Source organism: Amblyomma americanum, chromosome 9 (genome assembly GCF_052857255.1).
Source record: "Amblyomma americanum isolate KBUSLIRL-KWMA chromosome 9, ASM5285725v1, whole genome shotgun sequence".
In the NCBI taxonomy this organism is placed as follows: Eukaryota; Metazoa; Arthropoda; class Arachnida; order Ixodida; family Ixodidae; genus Amblyomma; species Amblyomma americanum.
The window spans coordinates 142,980,728-142,998,237 of NC_135505.1; the positions used below are offsets into that span (position 1 = coordinate 142,980,728).

A 17,510-nucleotide genomic window follows, 5' to 3' on the forward strand; every position below is an offset into this window, starting at 1 on the left:
AAACGCAAAGGCGCCGGTGTGCTGTGCGATGTCAGTGCACGTTAAAGATCCCCAGGTGGTCGAAATTATTCCGGAGCCCTCCACTACGGCACCTCCTTCTTCCTTTCTTCTTTCATTCCCTCCCTTATACCTTCCCTTACGGCGCGGTTCAGGTGTCCAACGATATATGACAGATACTGCGCCATTTCCTTTCCCCAAAAAACCAATTAATAAAAAATTCCAAAACGCTAAGGCGCCCGTGTACTGTGCGATGTCAGTGCACGATAAAGATCCCCAAGTGGTCGAAATTATTCCGGAACCGTCCACTATGGCGCCCCTCATAGCCTGAGTCGCTTTGGGACGTCAAGCCCCCCATAAACCATAAATCAATCTTTATCACACAACGTTCGCAACACCATGACCAAAATCCATGCTGTCAAATCAGAGGAGGAGAGCAGCATCGTTTGAGGTATCACTTTATACAGGGAGTGGTCTTTAACACTGCACCACGTTCGCCAAAAGGGCCAGCCTTTTCTGCCTCTCCTCTTCACCCTTCACTTCCTGGTGCCTTCTGGGCTTTATGTATAATCTCATTCATCGAAAACAATGCATCGACCGCCTTGAGGCCAGAAAGTGTTTGTCAATCACTTAGGCCCTGCTTCGGCCTCCACTGTATATAGGGGCTCGGCTCAAGCAAAAAGAAACGAGTGGGCCGCCAACTGAAGTGGCTCTTGAAGGGCCCACTTGAGAGCTCCCGACTCCGACCGCATATAAGAGAAGACGGCGTTGACAAAAGCGCAGCCATACGGTTACAAAGGAAAGCTAAAGAGCTTTCTCAGAAACTCCGTAGTTAAAGAAAAGTTCGCCCTGATCCGGGGTTCGAACCCGGGACCACCGCTTCACTGGAGCAGTCGTTCTACCAACTGAGCTAAGCGGGACGGCAAGCTTATCGTAGGGAGAGAGCGAACTGATCAATAACTTGAAGTGGAAAGAGTGTTGGTCAAATGTTTTAGGGGAACCTATACCACCTTGGGGGATTCCCCTAAACATACGACCAACACGAAGGCTGTGTAGAAGCGGTAACGCGGTCACAACTTGTGCGTGGTATACGGTGTCCTAAAATTCGGCGGATATTCAGAAAAACCGGCGCAGCGTGTAAGCAATCTCGCCAGCGCGCGCCGTAGAGAAATCTAGAACAGTGGAGAAAGAAACCCCGCAGAGCGCTTAGCCCTGTGTCTTTCTGCCCTTTCCACTTTGCTCGCTGGCGCGGAGCTGGCGCGGAGCCTAATGAAACATCTCCTCGCCTGCCGCCGATCGTTCGAAAAGGTTTGAGTAAATTCTACTCACTGTCGACGGAGAGGGCGTAGCCTTGAGCGTGCTGCGTGTGTGTGCGCGCGCCCGCCTTGGCGCAAAGAACGAACAGACGCGGAGCGCGCCTGTAAAGGAAGGGCATCGACCGCTGTCTGTCAGCCCGAGCCGCCGTTCAAGCTTCAGAGAAGCGCGCCCGATCGACTCCCGGGACGACACCACTAGCCCAGCCACGGAGCAGCGAGGCAGCGTGTGCCAACCTCTGGTCGTCGGACTTTGTATGTGCTCGTACGAGTGATTGTGAAATCCTCTGTATCGTCTCTTTGCGGTATAAACTTTGTTTTGCTCGTGAACCTCTGGCTCCGACCCATTCTCTGGCTTGGGACCGGCGAAAGCTGGGCACCAAACGACCACCGCCCTTGTCACTTGGTAGCTGGTCTCTCGCTGAACTTTCCACGCTGAGTCGGGGGCATCTCCTTTGTGACCGAGACCGCTACCCCCACACGCTCGAAGGGTGTCTGGGAGCGCACGGGAAAGTACATGAAAAGGGGACACACAGTGACTCGGCGAAAAAAATCGACAACCTGCGGCGGTATTTTGTGACCCACACTTTTCGCGGCTCATTATTTTCTACGTCCTTGCCACTGGTCAGCCCCGGCTGTGACGACACTGAAGCAGACGAATGACACTGTTTGCTTATCCGTGGGTTATGACGTCACAAGCAGGACCTCCCAGTGATTGAAAGGTGAGAGAATTAACCGAGACAAGAATCCTCATAAAATACTGCTCTCAGAGGGCCGCATTCTGTAGTGGGTCTTCAATAATGCGTTTGCAGAGGTACTTAAAGCTGTTATAACTGAGCGCCGCATACGACACCGGTGATGATGATGATGATACCAACTTTATTTTCCACCAGATAAGGAGGCCGCCTACTCCCCGCCCCGGGCACGCAGGCCTGGGTGACGGGGGCCGGGACCTCCGCGGTTAGAAGCAGGCAAAGATGTCTTGACTCCTCGCGGCTTCTTCCGCCAGGTGGATGGCTTGTTGCTGTGGAGCAGGGACCTCGCTCCGCAGCAGGACTTCCCAGGTTTCTTTACAATTTATATTTACTTTCGCCCCTGGGGACCTAGCGCATTCCCAGATTATGTGGTCGAGGGCCCCTCTCGCCCCACAGTGCTTGCACTTATCGTTTTGTCTCTCATCTTTCCGAACATGACGTGCCCAGACCGGGTTTACGAAGTTCCCAGCTTGGAGGCGCCGCCATGCGATTGCCTCCCTATTGTTTAGACTTTTATCCGGTGGTGGCACCAGTTTCCACTGTAACCTATGATTTTCGACAATCTCCGAATAATTTTGCAGACGCTCGTCCATGTTCCGGCAGTCGGGCGGCTCCACAGTTACCCGGAGCCGACGAATGACGTCACTCGTTTATCCGACGGTCATGACGCCATGCATAAGCCGAACCTACCAATGGTAGGTTCACCCCATAAGCAGCACAATTCCTACACATTCCCGATGAGTTCCTTCGTCATTCTCATTTCTCCTGCACAATCTCTGCACAGAGAAGCGCTCTGTGTTCCTTTGCTGGGCATGGATGCCTCTCGCTGTGGCCTGGCACTGTGTTTGGACCGACTGTGCCTGTGACATTATCGGTGCTGACATTATCTGTGACATTATCTGTGCCTCTGACTGTTCTGTGACTAGGTTTTCACGTTTTTTTGTTTTATTTTCCTGCTTTTCTCTTTAAATTAAGTTTTTTTTTGCGTTTAGTTCCTTTTCTTTTTTTGTATTGGCTTTAAGCCCGGTAAAACGTTGCTGGTCCGTGCTCCCTCGCTTTTTCGTTTATGTTCTTTTTTTGCATTTTTCTGAGAAGACCGATAAAAGGGTTAAAGGGTAGACAGACGAATGAATTAACCGGGAAAAGAATCTTGCTAATATGCAGCCTCTATACAGGGCCGCATTTTGTAGTACTTTCTTTAGTATAGTACTTTAGCGGCGGTACTCGAAGCTATCAGCGAAATCGGGGAGGACAGTGGAAAAGAATGTAATTTTCTGTGGTATCGAGGAAGGACAGAGCTGAGTGACTAACAGGCGAAAAAAATTAAAATCGGGAAGACCGCTGTTGATAAATTAGTCGTACAGAATCGCTACGCTGGCTAATTTGGTCGCTAGGGGAAACGCCGCGGACTGAGAGCTGCGGTCCCTGTGTTAGATGTAACTTCTCTTTAAGCACGAATGTCTGAGAAAGCTGCCGGTTATTTTTTTTTAGGTGAAAAGAATACGGCAACGAAAAAGTTCTGACTTGAAGCGCCAAAACTACGTATGGGCGATGAGGCATACAATGCATGGCTTGAAATATGTCTCTACCGCAGAGGAGTTAAGTCCAGCATGCCGAATTTTAGCTTACAAAGGTGGTTTTACACTTTACTGGAAGGTGTCCGTTTGAGGCGGTGTCTAAGGAAATAAAAACTGAGCAAAACACGCCGCTTCCAAACAGCCCGTCAGCGAAGGATTGACCACAAACACAGGACTCAGCGTAGCCAGCACTCTCGATCGGAATCTGTAAGCGGCATTGGAAACAGCCCGCGCAATCCGTGTACTGCATGACGCAGATGCCAAGCTTCCAGAAAGGCAAAGGTATAAACGCCTATTTCTGCAACCTTAATTGCCTCGCTATGCCTCATCCAAAGATTGTCTGACGGCACTTACGTCTGCTAATTACGTGCAGGAATGCGAAAGCACGGAACGTTCTAGAACGCGGGGTTTTTTTTCCACGGCGCCTGTCGCCATTCATTGTTTCTTTTTAGGTTTTTTACTTTATTTTTAATCATTTTTGTTTTAGTTTGTTTTTCTATAATTATTTATTATTTTTAATTTTCACTTAAACTTCTTATTTACGATTATTTTTATACTACTACTCAGTAATTGCTAAGAGCATATGGGTTACAGCAGGTGTGTCGTTGATGACGTCATAGTGTGACAGATTTCGCGGCCGGACGGACGGACGGACAACGATGAGCCATTAAAGGCGTTCGCCTTAATAATAATCCATCTGTTCGTAGAAACCCGGACTAATAATTGTTACCGCTTCGTGTACGAAAATTGAAAACTGGTTTTTGAGGAACAAAAAATGGCGCAGTAACTGCAGTCTCACATATATAGGTGGACACCCAACCACGCCCTATGGGAAGGGGTGAAGGAGGGATCTTTAACGTGCACTGACACCGCACAGCACATGGGCGCCTTTTGTGTTTCGGCTCCATCTTGAGTTGTATCCGACAGTACACATTTATTTTACTGGGAGTACTATTGGGGTAAGCCGCTCTATTTTAAACAAGTAATCTATTTAATCAGCAGTCTACATACGTCTGGAACATTACAGAAGAATGTGCCCTGGAAAGCGTCCGATAGATATAGAGTTCCACTTTACTATTCTAGGGAAAAAATAATAAGTATTTTTTTTCTTTTTGCCAGAAATAGGCCTTCGCCAACTATACGCCTTCTGTGGGGTGCTATTATATGGTAGAGTGCATTATGGGCATTTACTTTATTAATTATCTACTATTCTTTCTGCGGCGGCCTGGAGGACCTGCGGACGCCAAAATAAAAACGATACCAAGAATTTGCCTCAGGCCGACCTGCAGATGCCTTCGTACCATGAAGTTGTCATCTCTCTCGACAAGCTCCGACCCCGTTGCATGACTCGTTAAGTGCCGCAGAGGCAAGATTGAGTGAAATACGCCGAAAATATTTCATCATGTCGGCGTTCATAAGCCGGCCGCTTATCTGACACATTACGCGACAGGCGGACAGCAGCTCGGGGAGGACGCGGCAGACCGCGCACACTGTTCCCGACAACTTCGAACGAAGAGAAACACATCCACTGTTCTGTTTTTTTTTTTTCGCCGAGCGCAACCTTTCTAGCACAGCCACAAGCGGATAATTAATTGATAAAAGCACGCCACATCTGCTGGGTCACCGACCGATGTGTATTTAATTTGCATGATCGAAGAACATGCGGTCACGTGCACTATAAGCTATAGGCTGCGCACGTGCACGCATGCGTGTGTGCTTGCGGCGTGAGAGTGGTAGTCACGTGCACAATGGAGAGGGATGCACTCACGTATGCCGTCAATTTAGCGAGAAGAAAATAAGGGGAATTCGTGCAATCCCACTTGCGGCCCGATGGCGGTGCTTAAGCGGACATCCTGTACAGCATGTGGGAATCGACGTAATAATAATTGATTTTATTGGGGAAAGGAAATGGCGCAGTATATGTCTCATATATCGTTGGACACCTGAACCGCGCCGCAAGAGAAGGGATAACGGAGAGAGTGGAGGGAGTGGAACCCCGGTCACTCCAGAGTATCGGAGCGCCCCAACTGCTGAGCCACTACGGCGGGTGCATCGTTATTCTCCATACTCCCTCCTTTATCCCTTCCCTTACGGCGGGGTTCAGGTGTCCAACGATATATGAGACAGATACTGTGCCATTTCCTTTCCCCAAAAACCAGTTATTATTATTATTATTATTATTATTATTATTATTGTACAGCGCCCCCGAGTACCAGAGAGCATACAAAAAAAAACAGCCTCAAGAATGTGTGTCAGGCCGACCTAGCTGCCCTTTCGTACCAGGAAGTTATGTCCCTCCACAAGTTCCTACCCCGTCCACAGGACGTCCGATTAACTGGCACATTCATCGACAAGCAGACAGCACCTGTAATACTGTTTATGACAGAACTTGCGACAAATCGACCGAGACACATTCACCAATTAATTTCTTTTTCGCGGACGACAACGACACGGCAACAGGGGGATGATTTACTTACGGATCCCGACAGCCCCAGACACCCATCCGTCAGGCCTCACTGGTGGCAACAGGCGCAAATAGGAACTTAACGGAACTAATAGGAACTAATAGGAACCCTCATGGAACTAATAGGAACTCTAATAGGAGCTCTCATAGGTCAAATAGGAACTAATTATACATTTATAATTAGAAAAGGAGAACAGCCTGCCAAATCTGCCTCGTCATCGACCCATGTGTAATGAAATTTTCATGAAGAACGTGTGGACACGTGCACTGAGCTTGGCCGTGCACGTGCTCGAGTGTGTGCTTGCGCTATGGGAGAGTGATGTGCACGCACAATCGGCATGGATAGCGCCAAATTAGCAAAAAAAAAACGAAAAAACGGACCGCGAGCCGATTTTATAATGCGGAATAATTTTAAATTAATTCCCTCCAAGCGAAGCAGTCGACTACTAATGAAGGCTGCGCAGATTCGAGACATCTGCGCAGAAAGGGCATGCATTAGTTAAGTAGTGTTAATTAATTCTACTTTATGTGCAGCCCGAAAGCTACAGCTATGGTGGACCTTTTGCATGGGGTTTAGCGGCCCGAAACATATGGACTTTAGGGACGCTTTAATGGACGGCTCAGAATTAATTTAGACTCCGGGGGGGGGGGGGGGGGGGGCCTTTAACATTCGCTCACATCGCAAAGGCACACAGCGACCTTTGCATTTTGTCTCTTACAGAACGCGGACCCTCGAACGCGTGATTCGAACGCACGACACTAGTTTCAGCGGCCGACAGCCAAAGCCACCAAGCCGCCAAAGTAAATTCAAGCGGATTCAGCGCATGTCAGTAGTCTTTAGTACGACCTCACGATGCCCATTAATGTGGGGAACTCGAGTGAAAATAAAGATACGCTGCTTGTTTCAACACGCCTGACCGACGGTTCCAGATATATAGTTGAACTTCGTTATAACGAAACTGAAGGTTACGGCGATTACTTCCCTTATAGGAATGGTCTTAGACACTCCATAAACTTCTTATAGACTATCTTGCCTTCCTATAGATATTTATTAATGTCTACTCATAGTCTAAAGACTCTCTACAGACAAAAGTCTACTAAAAGTACATGGCCACAGATCTATAGATTGTATAGACCGTCTGTAGGATTTGTATTGCCTATTGACCGTTCTCTAGGGTACTTTATAGACAGAAGTTTATGGACAGTCTATAGACTGTCTAAAGAAGTTTTGTAAGGGTTGGTTATAGCCGCAGCTTTGCTACAGCCCGTGCTGACCGAGCTTCCAAGAGCAATTGTCATTCCTTCGTAACATGGATTATTTCTTTACAAACCGTTTTGTTGTAACGAGGTTCGACTGTATACACTTGTTAGCTCTCGTCGAGTCCGACCCGCCGCGGTGGCTTAGTACCTACGGGATTCGGCTGCCGACTCCGAGGTAGGTCGCGGGTTCGATCACGGCCGCGGCGGCCGCATTTCGATGGAGGTGAAACGCAAAAGGTGCCCGTGTGCTGTGAGATCTGTTAGCGCACGTTAGAGAAGTCCACGTGCTATAAACTAATCCGGAGCCCTATACTACGCTCTACGGCCGTCCTCGCAGCCGACGTGTCACTTCGGGACGTTAAAGCTGACATTTTAAAATTTACAATCTTTCTAGTCGAGTTCAAGTTTCCGCAGAGCCTATACAGTTACCAGAGCGAGCCGTATACTTCACGATTGTGATACATGTTCGCAACGTCTTGGGTTACCGGTTAGCTTTAAAAACGCACGCCACTGGCGCACAAACCACAGAAGTCAAACAAATGGTATATAGGGAACCGTCTCATACGAAGAGATGCGAGGTTAGATCCCCAGTGCTCCCAGGTACCTGCCGGTTTTTTAGTGGGCGCAACCAACCTCCTGGTCTGGTGCTCGATGCCCCTGGAATGAAATGCTAGGGAAAAACTGGGCCCTTGAAAGCTCAACCCAGCTAAACAACGTTAGCCATGGCGCTGTTTGGTCAAGCTGCTTTTGGGTCTCTAAAATCAAATCCTCATCGTCCCCAGATTTTCCTACTCGCCATACCAGCCAAAACGGAGCAGTAATATTTGTGCGGCCGGGTCTCCGCAATTTTCTTTTTCAAGTGTGCCTTATATAAACTCCATAGCCTATAAGGTCGAATACATCCCCTCCTGCAAGCTGCGTGGTCACCCCGACGCCACCACTGCCCATATCCTGTATGAGTGTCCTCAGGACATTCCGCTGGAGGGCCTGCAGCTATCAAACCCTGAACAGTGGTAGGCTGCTTTGCTTAGCTCAGGCCTGGATGTCCACAGAGAGAGACACAGGGGTAGCCGAATGTCGAGGGCTCGAGGCCGCGTGACGAGACTACCGCACTTTTGTCGACGAATAAACGTCTACTCGCTCTCTCTGCCACAACCAGCACGCGCACTTGTCACTTTCCGTCTGCCACGCGAGGCGACTTATCGGCCATGACCTCAACGGACGTGACTAAATTGCTCCGTAAAGGCGAAGTATTTTCCATCAACCGTGGCAGCTTCCACGATGTCCGGGTCCGCTCGCGGCGTTGCATTGCGAAAGTTGATTCTCGGAAGTTCCGCGCCATCTTCAGACGGAGCGTACAGCCGACAGCGACAATGTCTTATCCCGACGACTGCATGGTGTAGAGTTGTGTGTGCAGTTGCACCAGCGACGGTTGCGTGCAACTGTCGCTGGTGCCGAGACAGGTTGAAGGAGGCACTGGCCTTGTGCTCGATAGGCGTGACTATAGTAAGATACAAATCAAGGAGGGCCTTCAAGCCAATGGCGTCGGCCGATTGTCATGACGTCGCTGTTAATGCCATTTCACGGAGGGACATTGCCAGTCAACTCAGATTTCATGCCAGAGGCTCAACCACGGCGTCACGAGAACCGCGGTCGACGCCATTGTCTGGAGGGTCTCCTTTGACGCGGAAAAGCAGCTGCGTTCTCAAATTGTATCCCGACTATAGATTACTCTTGAAATATTAAATATTTTCCATTAACCGTGGCAGCTTGCGCGATGTCCGGGTTCTTTCACGGCGTTGTAGCGACAGTTGCAGGTGCGCTATCTCGAAAGTTCATGCAACTTTCGATAGAGTGGAGCCGACAGCGACACCGTTTTATCCCGACGATTGCGGTTGCTTGTCACTGTCGCCGGAGCAAAAAGGTTGCTGTGGGGAGCGAAGGAGGAACTCCACCACGCGATTATGGTGCCGCCACGAATGCTCAAAAAATGAGGCCCATGATCAGAGTCTTGAGCCATTTGAGCAAACTTCGAAACCTGTTTAGAAGTTATATTCTCCTCCCTCTGACTCCGCACACCTAAAAACAGCCCCGAGGCCAACTCCTCACCATTTATGTTGGCTAATGTGGCGAGTAGTGCTACAGTCGAACATTGTTATAACAAAACGGTTTATAACGAAACAATGGATGTACCGAAGGAGTGATGATTCTACTTGGAAGCTTGGTCAACACTGGCTATAACATGTGACGGGCTATAACGTGGTCACATATGACATGTGACCAGGCATAGCGTAAACTTCGTACCTGACCGCGCTCATTTAATCCAGGCGCGCTTGAAAGCTGCAACAGGATGAGGAGGAAAGTAATTCACAAAGAACAAGATGGATATCCTGTACACACTTACTCAGGGGCTCGAGTGATTTCTTGCAGCGTAGCACCTCGAGTCATTCTCGAATGACTCGTGCGAACCTCGATGAGAAATTCCAAGTTTTCAGGACACGTAACGAGGGATCTCCCAAATTATGCAACTGCCTCGAAAGCCAATTCTGCAGTTAACAAGGACCGCTTACAGCCGCGCGCGGGAGCTTTCAAAAACGACTCAACCAAACTGCTATTCATTTACCCCCCTCAAAACTGCTCAGTGTCACTCAAGTTTAACGAGTTTCGATGAATACCGCTCAGCGCTCGGCGCTGCCAAAGGCGGTCGTGACTCAACGTTGAGCGATCACTCGATAACAGGCCGGCGCCAAGATGCAAGCGCAACGCTAACAAAACAAGCATTCGCCGTCGCCTGCTGGCGTCAGTGTCACGGCGTCAGCCGAGCAGCAGTTGGCAGACGACAGACAACCTCGATCTCGAGCACACAAAAGAAGCACCGTCAAAGGCAAACGACCGACCGGCAAAGATCAAACCAGGGCTGACGGCGCACTTCAACGCAGAGGAACTAATAAGCAATTAGCTCGTAAAGTCGTAACGCCTCAATAAAAACTTTTCTTTGCATCGTTTTACAGCCCCTCTCCAATATCATGTGCTTGTTTTCTTTCGTCTTCAACATCGTGCCACCGAGCATATATTTCTTATACTTTTCGAGTCGAATTATGCTTCCATTTTGTCATAAGCGTGAGTGCGGTGAAAATAAAATTTGTAAAAAAAAAAAAAACAGCGTGTTTGTCGAACAAGTGGAAGATAATTTTGTTGTAAAGAAACTCGCGGTCTCTTCAGCAAGTGTTTGCTCCGCTATCTTCGGAATAATAAAATGCGGTTATGACTTCTCCAGCACAAACATTTATGGCTAGAAAAAGAAAATATTAGATGAGTTAAATTCAGTTCACTCGTATAGTGGCAGCAGCTGCGGTATCTTTTTCGTGCCCAATAAGCGGAAATTAAGTTTAAAATATGTTTTTTTAAGCATTCGCGTCCTAGTGCGAGCGTAGTGAGAGACTTGAAAATTCAGGCAGAATAAAAGTGACGAGCTCACGCGAACATATTTTAACGCTTTAGCGGACGCATGTCTAAAAGCGTCTGCACCAAAGAGCATAGTTCGCACAGATGCAAGTTCTGTGGGCATTTAAAACAACATCGTTTCTAATCGTAAAGACCAGACGAAGCATCTGCTGAAACCGTCTGACTGATGCGAAAAATATCGTCCGCTGCACAGCATTTCCTCGTTGACATCATATTTCACACTGCCAACGTCGTGAAGCATCAGCGTTCGGTAAACACGACGAAAATGTGCTGAAGAAGCTTCTAAAAGCACGCACAAATATTGCAAAAAATTAAAAGAGGTTCGATTCCAATATACACTCACTGTTTCTATGGTAGCCCGCGGCAACGAGCTACGAACGGCGATGATACCAGAAATGAGCGGCACGGCACGGCTGAGGCGTGCAGAAAAAATGACGCATAGAGGCTTCGCGCGGAAGTCGACCTTGAAGGCTCGAGAAGCGCAACTTTCCGCTCGCCGCGTCGTCGCAGCAAGTGAAACAGCGAAAAGAAAAAACGCAGTTCACTAAAATGAAAAAAGCAGCCACGAACTCAAGGAGCGGCCGCAGCAGCAGCGAGCCACACAACCGCTGATATCCACCTTCGCGAATACTACCCCATAAATTGATAAACTTCAATCTGAGTAAGTCCGCAGCAGCAACACCCAGCGCGCAATCAGGAGTTTAAGATTACGAGGCCAGAGCTCACAAGACGGGATGAGACTATTGAAAGAAGCTTGTTTACTGATTAGAATTGAGACCTCCGAACGGCCCGCAGATTCGGGCCAGCTTTATAAACAAGCAGAAATGAAGAAACAAACACGCTAAGACGACAGCAGCGGAGTCAAGGATGCGCTTCGAAGGAGGGTGCTTCGTGAATTAGAGCGAGGATACAACTCCCCGCCAGCGCCTGTTGCCGCACCCCCCCCCCCCCCCCGCTCCTCCCCCGCAAGCACATACTCACGTGTATCGGCCGGTTTTCCTGTTATGCTAGACTAAACAAGCTCAAAGCAAAACTAAGAAACAGAACCGCTGCCACTGGCGGAGGCAAAATGCGTGTAAGACACAGCCTTGTTTCGGTTCCAGCGCGTCACGCTTGGAGCATCCTAACCCGGCCTCAAGTTTCGATCCCCAGGTATTGCCCGCCGCGGGATCGAGCTAAATGTTTCGCGGTTCCACATGCGGCATGTAATATAACAGCAGCTGCATCAGACTAACATCCCGCGCGGGGATGTCTGGTTTCGCAACAAATTAAGTCTCTGGTGAAAAAACTTCAAGCGTGGAATGGCGCAACAATGTTTAGGTAGAAAGGAATAAAAGATCGACGTACCGGAGAGTCGTCGACTCGAACCACGGCGTGTCACCTCGGAACTTCCTCCAAACGTTTCGCAGTCGCCGAGAAATCCGGAGCCGTCGCCATTCAACGCCGGATTCCGGACGGAGATTCAAGGCCGAGCGTGAATCGGCCGAGCCCTCTCTCCCGCTGAATGCACCCTACGAGTTCGGCTCACTGAGCGAGATGCTGCTCTCCGCGGGTTCGACGTAAACACGGGGTCTGTGCCGTACGGAGACACACGCCCAAAAACAAACCACAGTCCGACACGGGATGGGACTCGGCACGGCTTCGAGCGGAGATCCGGGCTTGGCACGGATTCCCGCTAATCGCGAAACTATACGGACGGTTTTGTGCTGCCATCTGTAGTTCACAAACTGTACTTACGGAAGCCAACTACACCGCGCCAAATTTGGTTTCAGGGAATCGAAGTAACGGCCGTGAATTGAAGTGAGCCTTTTGGGAGAGTCCAGAACAACACGATGAACAACGACCGACATGATATAAGGCTGGGTACGGTATGGTATGAAATCAGAGCTTGTCACAGAGCCGCGTCGCGTTCTAGACTACATAGTAGCGCGAGGGGCGTGAATGGTTTCGTTCTGCCATCTCTCCTGCGGAAGTGGAACTACGCGAACTTGACAGCTCTAAATTTCGAGTGAGCAACTCGAAGCGCTCACGGAGCGTCGAAGCACGATTTTATCAGAATCTCTACTTACATTCAAGACTTTATAATTACTATCTTCGAACTGTCATAGGTCAACACAGGATGAGATTGGGCGTGGCATAAAGCAGAGTTCCTGGCTTGGCACGGATGGACGAAACTTTCAAGCTGCATACATGATGTTGAGTACCTCAGTATTATAACCTCATTGCTGCTTTGGTAACACACACATAAAAAAATGAACGAAGATTCGTAGGACCTGTCTTCTTGCAGGCGAATGTTTCGACAAGTCCAACGTTGAGGCTCCCCCTCAATACGTGTTTTGTTTTGACTTGTCAAGAATCAAATCCACCGGCTTTCTCTCTGCCGTCAATGCAGTTTTGTGGCGACATGCGTTACTTGAAGTAGTACATGTAACCCGTTATGTAAGCACGCTTGATTTGGTGTCAGCATCTCCGAGCGCACACCAGACACCTAAGTACAGTTCACTATTTACTCTGATCAGAAACTTTCACCAAAGTGTAATGTTGAAGAATGTAATATTACACAAATGCATATTTTACACTTTGGGAAATTCTCTGCTGCAGTACGATCCATAAATAACTGTGCATGAAGACTATTGCAATCTGTTTCTGGAAGCAAACTGGTTCAAAACATCGACTCTTACTGTGTAAGCCTTAATTGCATGCGAACAATGCGCGACGGTAGCCTTCCAGGATGCCGCAGGTACAAGCCAGGATCCAAATTTGATATATTATAGATTTCATTGAGAAACTCCAGTCGGCCTATCTTTCTTGGTCTCACCGGGGGAATACCTACCTTAGTCATAATTGTTCCTATTCCCAGTAGCATGAACATGGAGAGGGAATCCGCACCCCGAGAAGCCAGAGCTTGAAATTTCGAGATACCCGCCAATATGCCACCAACTACACTGATGCAACCTTCTCAGACTCCAACACTAGAACTGCCTCTGTAGGCCCTCCCCATCAGGATGTCCGACATCACAGTGACGTTCACATCGAGAACTTGAACACAACCGATTAAATTGGTTTTTGGGGAAAGGAAATGGCACAGCATCTGTCTCACATCTCGGCGGACACCTGAACCGCGCCGTAAAGGAAAGGATAGAGGGAATGAGAGAAGAAAGGAAGAAAGAGGTGCCGTAGTGGAGGGCTCCGGAATAATTTCGACCACCTGGGGATCTTTAGCGTGCACTTAAATCGCACAGTACACGGACGCCTTAGCGTTTCGCCTCCATCGAAACGCAGCCGCCGCAGCCGGGTTCTAACCCGGGTACTCAGGATCAGTAGCAGAGTGTCCTAACCACTGAGTCACCTCAGCGGGTACACAACCGATCGCCGAAGCCATCCTTCTCCATCATTAGGAAGCTAACACCATACAGTGCACACGGACAGAAAGAGCGCCTTTAGTGTCTTCACAACCAGTATATGCTATCAGGGTACATCCACGCATAGCCATACACCACGCCCCAGCACCCACCCCTGCAAGTCTTTCTGGAACGGCTCCCCGGTCACCAGGGAATGGAAGAGACCGAACGGGCGCATGGTCTCGCTCACAGCTGCGCGCTCAACCCATCGGCCTTATACAGCGTCCTCGATCTAGGACGCAAAATAGTTTTCTCCCTCTTGGTAAATATAAAAGCAATCCTTTCGCTCCACTGCAGTTTCTACCCATGCATTATAGGCGGAAAATAAGTTCATTCATTCATTCATTCATTCATTCATTCATTCATTCATTCATTTATTCATTCTTCATTCCATTCATTCATTCATTCATTCATCCTAGTGTCTTGATGTGCGCATTTCTTTCATGTTCGAATGATCTAGAATTCGCAAATTTCTTCTTGCAATGAAACCAATCTATAATTAGGAGTGCGACGTCCATATGCTTTCATATTTTCATAAACATCGAAGCACGTATTTAACGAGCCACCTCTCAGAACTTACCGAAGCGCATGGTATATGAATATTTGCGAAAATTCCAAGTTTACCAATTTTCTTCAGTTCCTTTTAATTGAGCTTACTGATGTATTTGCTCCCTTCCCAATATACTCTGAAGCATCCTCTCATTAGGGGCTACCACAGAGCCTGTGTAGGTCGCCAAGGCGACAACTGGGGCTAGTTGATATTCCATAGCTGCAGTACAAATGCGCTGAGTTTTGAAATCACAACACGACAATCACGTGTTGTGATTGTTAAACTCAGCACATTTGTATGATGGCACACTGAGAAACTCTGGCAGTCTGTGGCAAATTCTCGCTGCAAATGGGCATCCAGCGAATGCTCATGTCCCCTGCAAATGGATCATCGATGTCTTCGCTGATGAACGCCTCACCAGGAAAAAAAAATTACTCGCGCTGCAAAACAAGTATTAAACTCTAGCTCTGCTCAGTATTTTCACACACATAGCCGAAAATTTATTACTGAAGCCAAAAACAAGCAGTCTGAGAGAACACTGTGATACCATAAGGAAAAGTGCTTGTGGTTTACAAGAATGAAAATACAAGAATAAAAAGACAAGGAGGGTAGTTGTGAAGCATCGGTCACCGAAAACTGTTTGTAAGGCCCCGACGTAGGCGATAGCGGGCTCCCAGTTGCAGGTACGGTGAAGCGAAGACGGGTAATCTTTTCCAGGGTCTGGAATAAAAAACGGGAGGTAATTTACAACTTGGGAACATGGAAATGAGTTGCCCAAATGGGGCACCAAAAAGTTGAAGCCGTTCACGCAATACGGCCAGCGTCAGCTGCAACTGTAAGTGGATGTGGAGGAATGTTGCGAGAGATTATGTTCGGGCGGTTGAGTTTAAGCAATAATGTTATGACGCTAAGTGACAGCCGGATGCCTATTAGGGAACCAACATGGCTACCAAGAGGAACCAAACGTGGTCAAAGGTGGCTAACAGTCGCATGGATTAGTATTTTTTCTTGCAGGATGATTAGTGGAATAACGTGGCCAAAAATGGGAATAAATGGAGATATTTATTTATTTATTGAACTGCCTTCATTCGCCTACAGGGGCATTATGGTAGGGGGTGGAACAATATGTTTTTCGTAGCTTGAACGCCGATGAAAAGAATACATAAAATACAAGAAACAACACTGGATAATACAAACAATTTCGAAAAAGATGTTGCTGGTGACGTTGGTGCTTATTATGATAAAAAAACCTCAGTAGAATATCCCCATTGCATAACGCGAGATTCAACGTTAGCAGTTTGGGGTGTTGGATATGATATTATTTATTCCTTATTATTTGTCTTCTTGGCAGAACACGCCTGACAAGAATATGCTGTCACTCGTGACGTCACTATATCCAGACCACGCCACGTGATGCGTTGCTAGGACGACGCGTGAAGTCATTGCACGAGGCCCAATCGACTTGGTGCATTGCAGTGACGTCATGAAAGATGTCACTGAATTTTGACCGGCCATCAATGTGGCACAGGGATACGCCCACGACGCCAGGCGTCAGTGCAGACTCCGCAGGACTGGGCAACGTGCCGTTAGCTGCTGCCGTTGTAAAGTTAGCACATACCTGTCCCGACGCGGCCATTCCACGGTTCATTTGGGCAGCAGGTAGCGAACGGTGAGGACGTCGTCGAGTTCTACGCCGTTGCTGTCATTGCACCACAGGTCGAAGATCAGGCTGCGCACATGTGGTTCGATGGGCTTCTTGGACACCTGTCTCACCACCTGGCTCATGCTGTGCGGGGAAAGAGGAGGTACGCTTGTGACCAGTGCCAGCGACAAGTGACGATTACGTAAAGATAATGCTCGTAGAGTGGTGCGTTTAGATACAGCTGACCATATCAAATATAATATAGTTTGCTGATATTCACAGGAAAGTGGCTTATAAATGGTCCACGTTTACGTCTAATAGTTAAAAAAGAAACAGCACTATGCCACGGTTGCTAAACATCGTTATTTTGGTCTGTGCATTGTTGCATTGTGTATAGAACTTGATGATGCTAGGTTTTTTATGGCGCAAGGGCACCTAAGGCCAAATAGCTCCAAATACGAGGTTTGTGTAAAGAAATTATATAGTTTACGGAGGTTTAATGTTCCAAAGCAACTCAGGCTATGAGGGACACCGTAGTGAAGGGCTCCGAAAATTTCGACCGCATCGGATTCTTTAACCTGCACTGATATCACACAGTACACGGGCCTCCAGAATTTCGCATTCATCGATATTCGACCGCCGCGGCCGGGATCGAACCCGCGTCTTTAGTACAACCTATATAAAGGGCAGCTATTGGTTGAAACGGACCGTTTGATATGGGAACTACTTGTGTCACTGGGATTATAATCTTATTTCATTAAAATGCTCCAACGTTAAAAAATTTCATTCTAATCATTGTGCGGAATCCTGCTGTTCTAACGATATAGCAAGAATAAATGAACAGTTCGCAAAACAATTTACTACACCAAGCCCACGCGAGAAGCCTATCGCCACTGCGAAAACCGTACTTACGGAAGGTTGAGTCGTTCGGTCACCTTGGGTGGTTGCATAATGAACGAATACAGCATGCTGACGCCGTAAGACATCATGGTGATCTCAACATTATGCTTGTTCTGCAATTGGCGAAAAACACAGGAATCAACAATCATGACTGTTCCTGTACATGATTGTCGTAGCTGGCTGCAA

At 48.1% G+C, this 17,510-nt stretch overlaps 2 protein-coding genes across 4 annotated transcripts in view; both read right to left on the reverse strand.

Annotated features, from left to right (window-relative positions):
- Pld (Phospholipase D) overlaps nucleotides 1-12,468 on the reverse strand; it is a 101,530-nt gene extending 89,062 nt beyond the window's left edge. The window contains exon 1 of one of the 3 annotated variants that reach the window (XM_077637847.1): nucleotides 12,179-12,468. The gene's annotated coding sequence lies outside the window, so the exon portion shown is untranslated. The remainder of the gene's footprint in view (nucleotides 1-12,178) is intronic. The other 2 variants (XM_077637843.1, XM_077637848.1) reach the window with 2 other exon arrangements.
- Nucleotides 12,469-15,364: 2,896 nt separating this feature from the next.
- The window catches only part of LOC144103755 (ubiquitin-like modifier-activating enzyme 1), a 70,840-nt gene continuing 68,694 nt past the window's right edge, over nucleotides 15,365-17,510 (reverse strand). The window contains exons 24-26 of the mRNA XM_077636410.1: nucleotides 17,337-17,437; nucleotides 16,401-16,568; nucleotides 15,365-15,502 (exon numbers count right to left, since the gene is read on the reverse strand). Of these exons, the coding sequence (XP_077492536.1) occupies nucleotides 16,427-16,568; nucleotides 17,337-17,437 (243 nt within the window). The 3' untranslated portion in view covers nucleotides 15,365-15,502; nucleotides 16,401-16,426. The remainder of the gene's footprint in view (nucleotides 15,503-16,400; nucleotides 16,569-17,336; nucleotides 17,438-17,510) is intronic.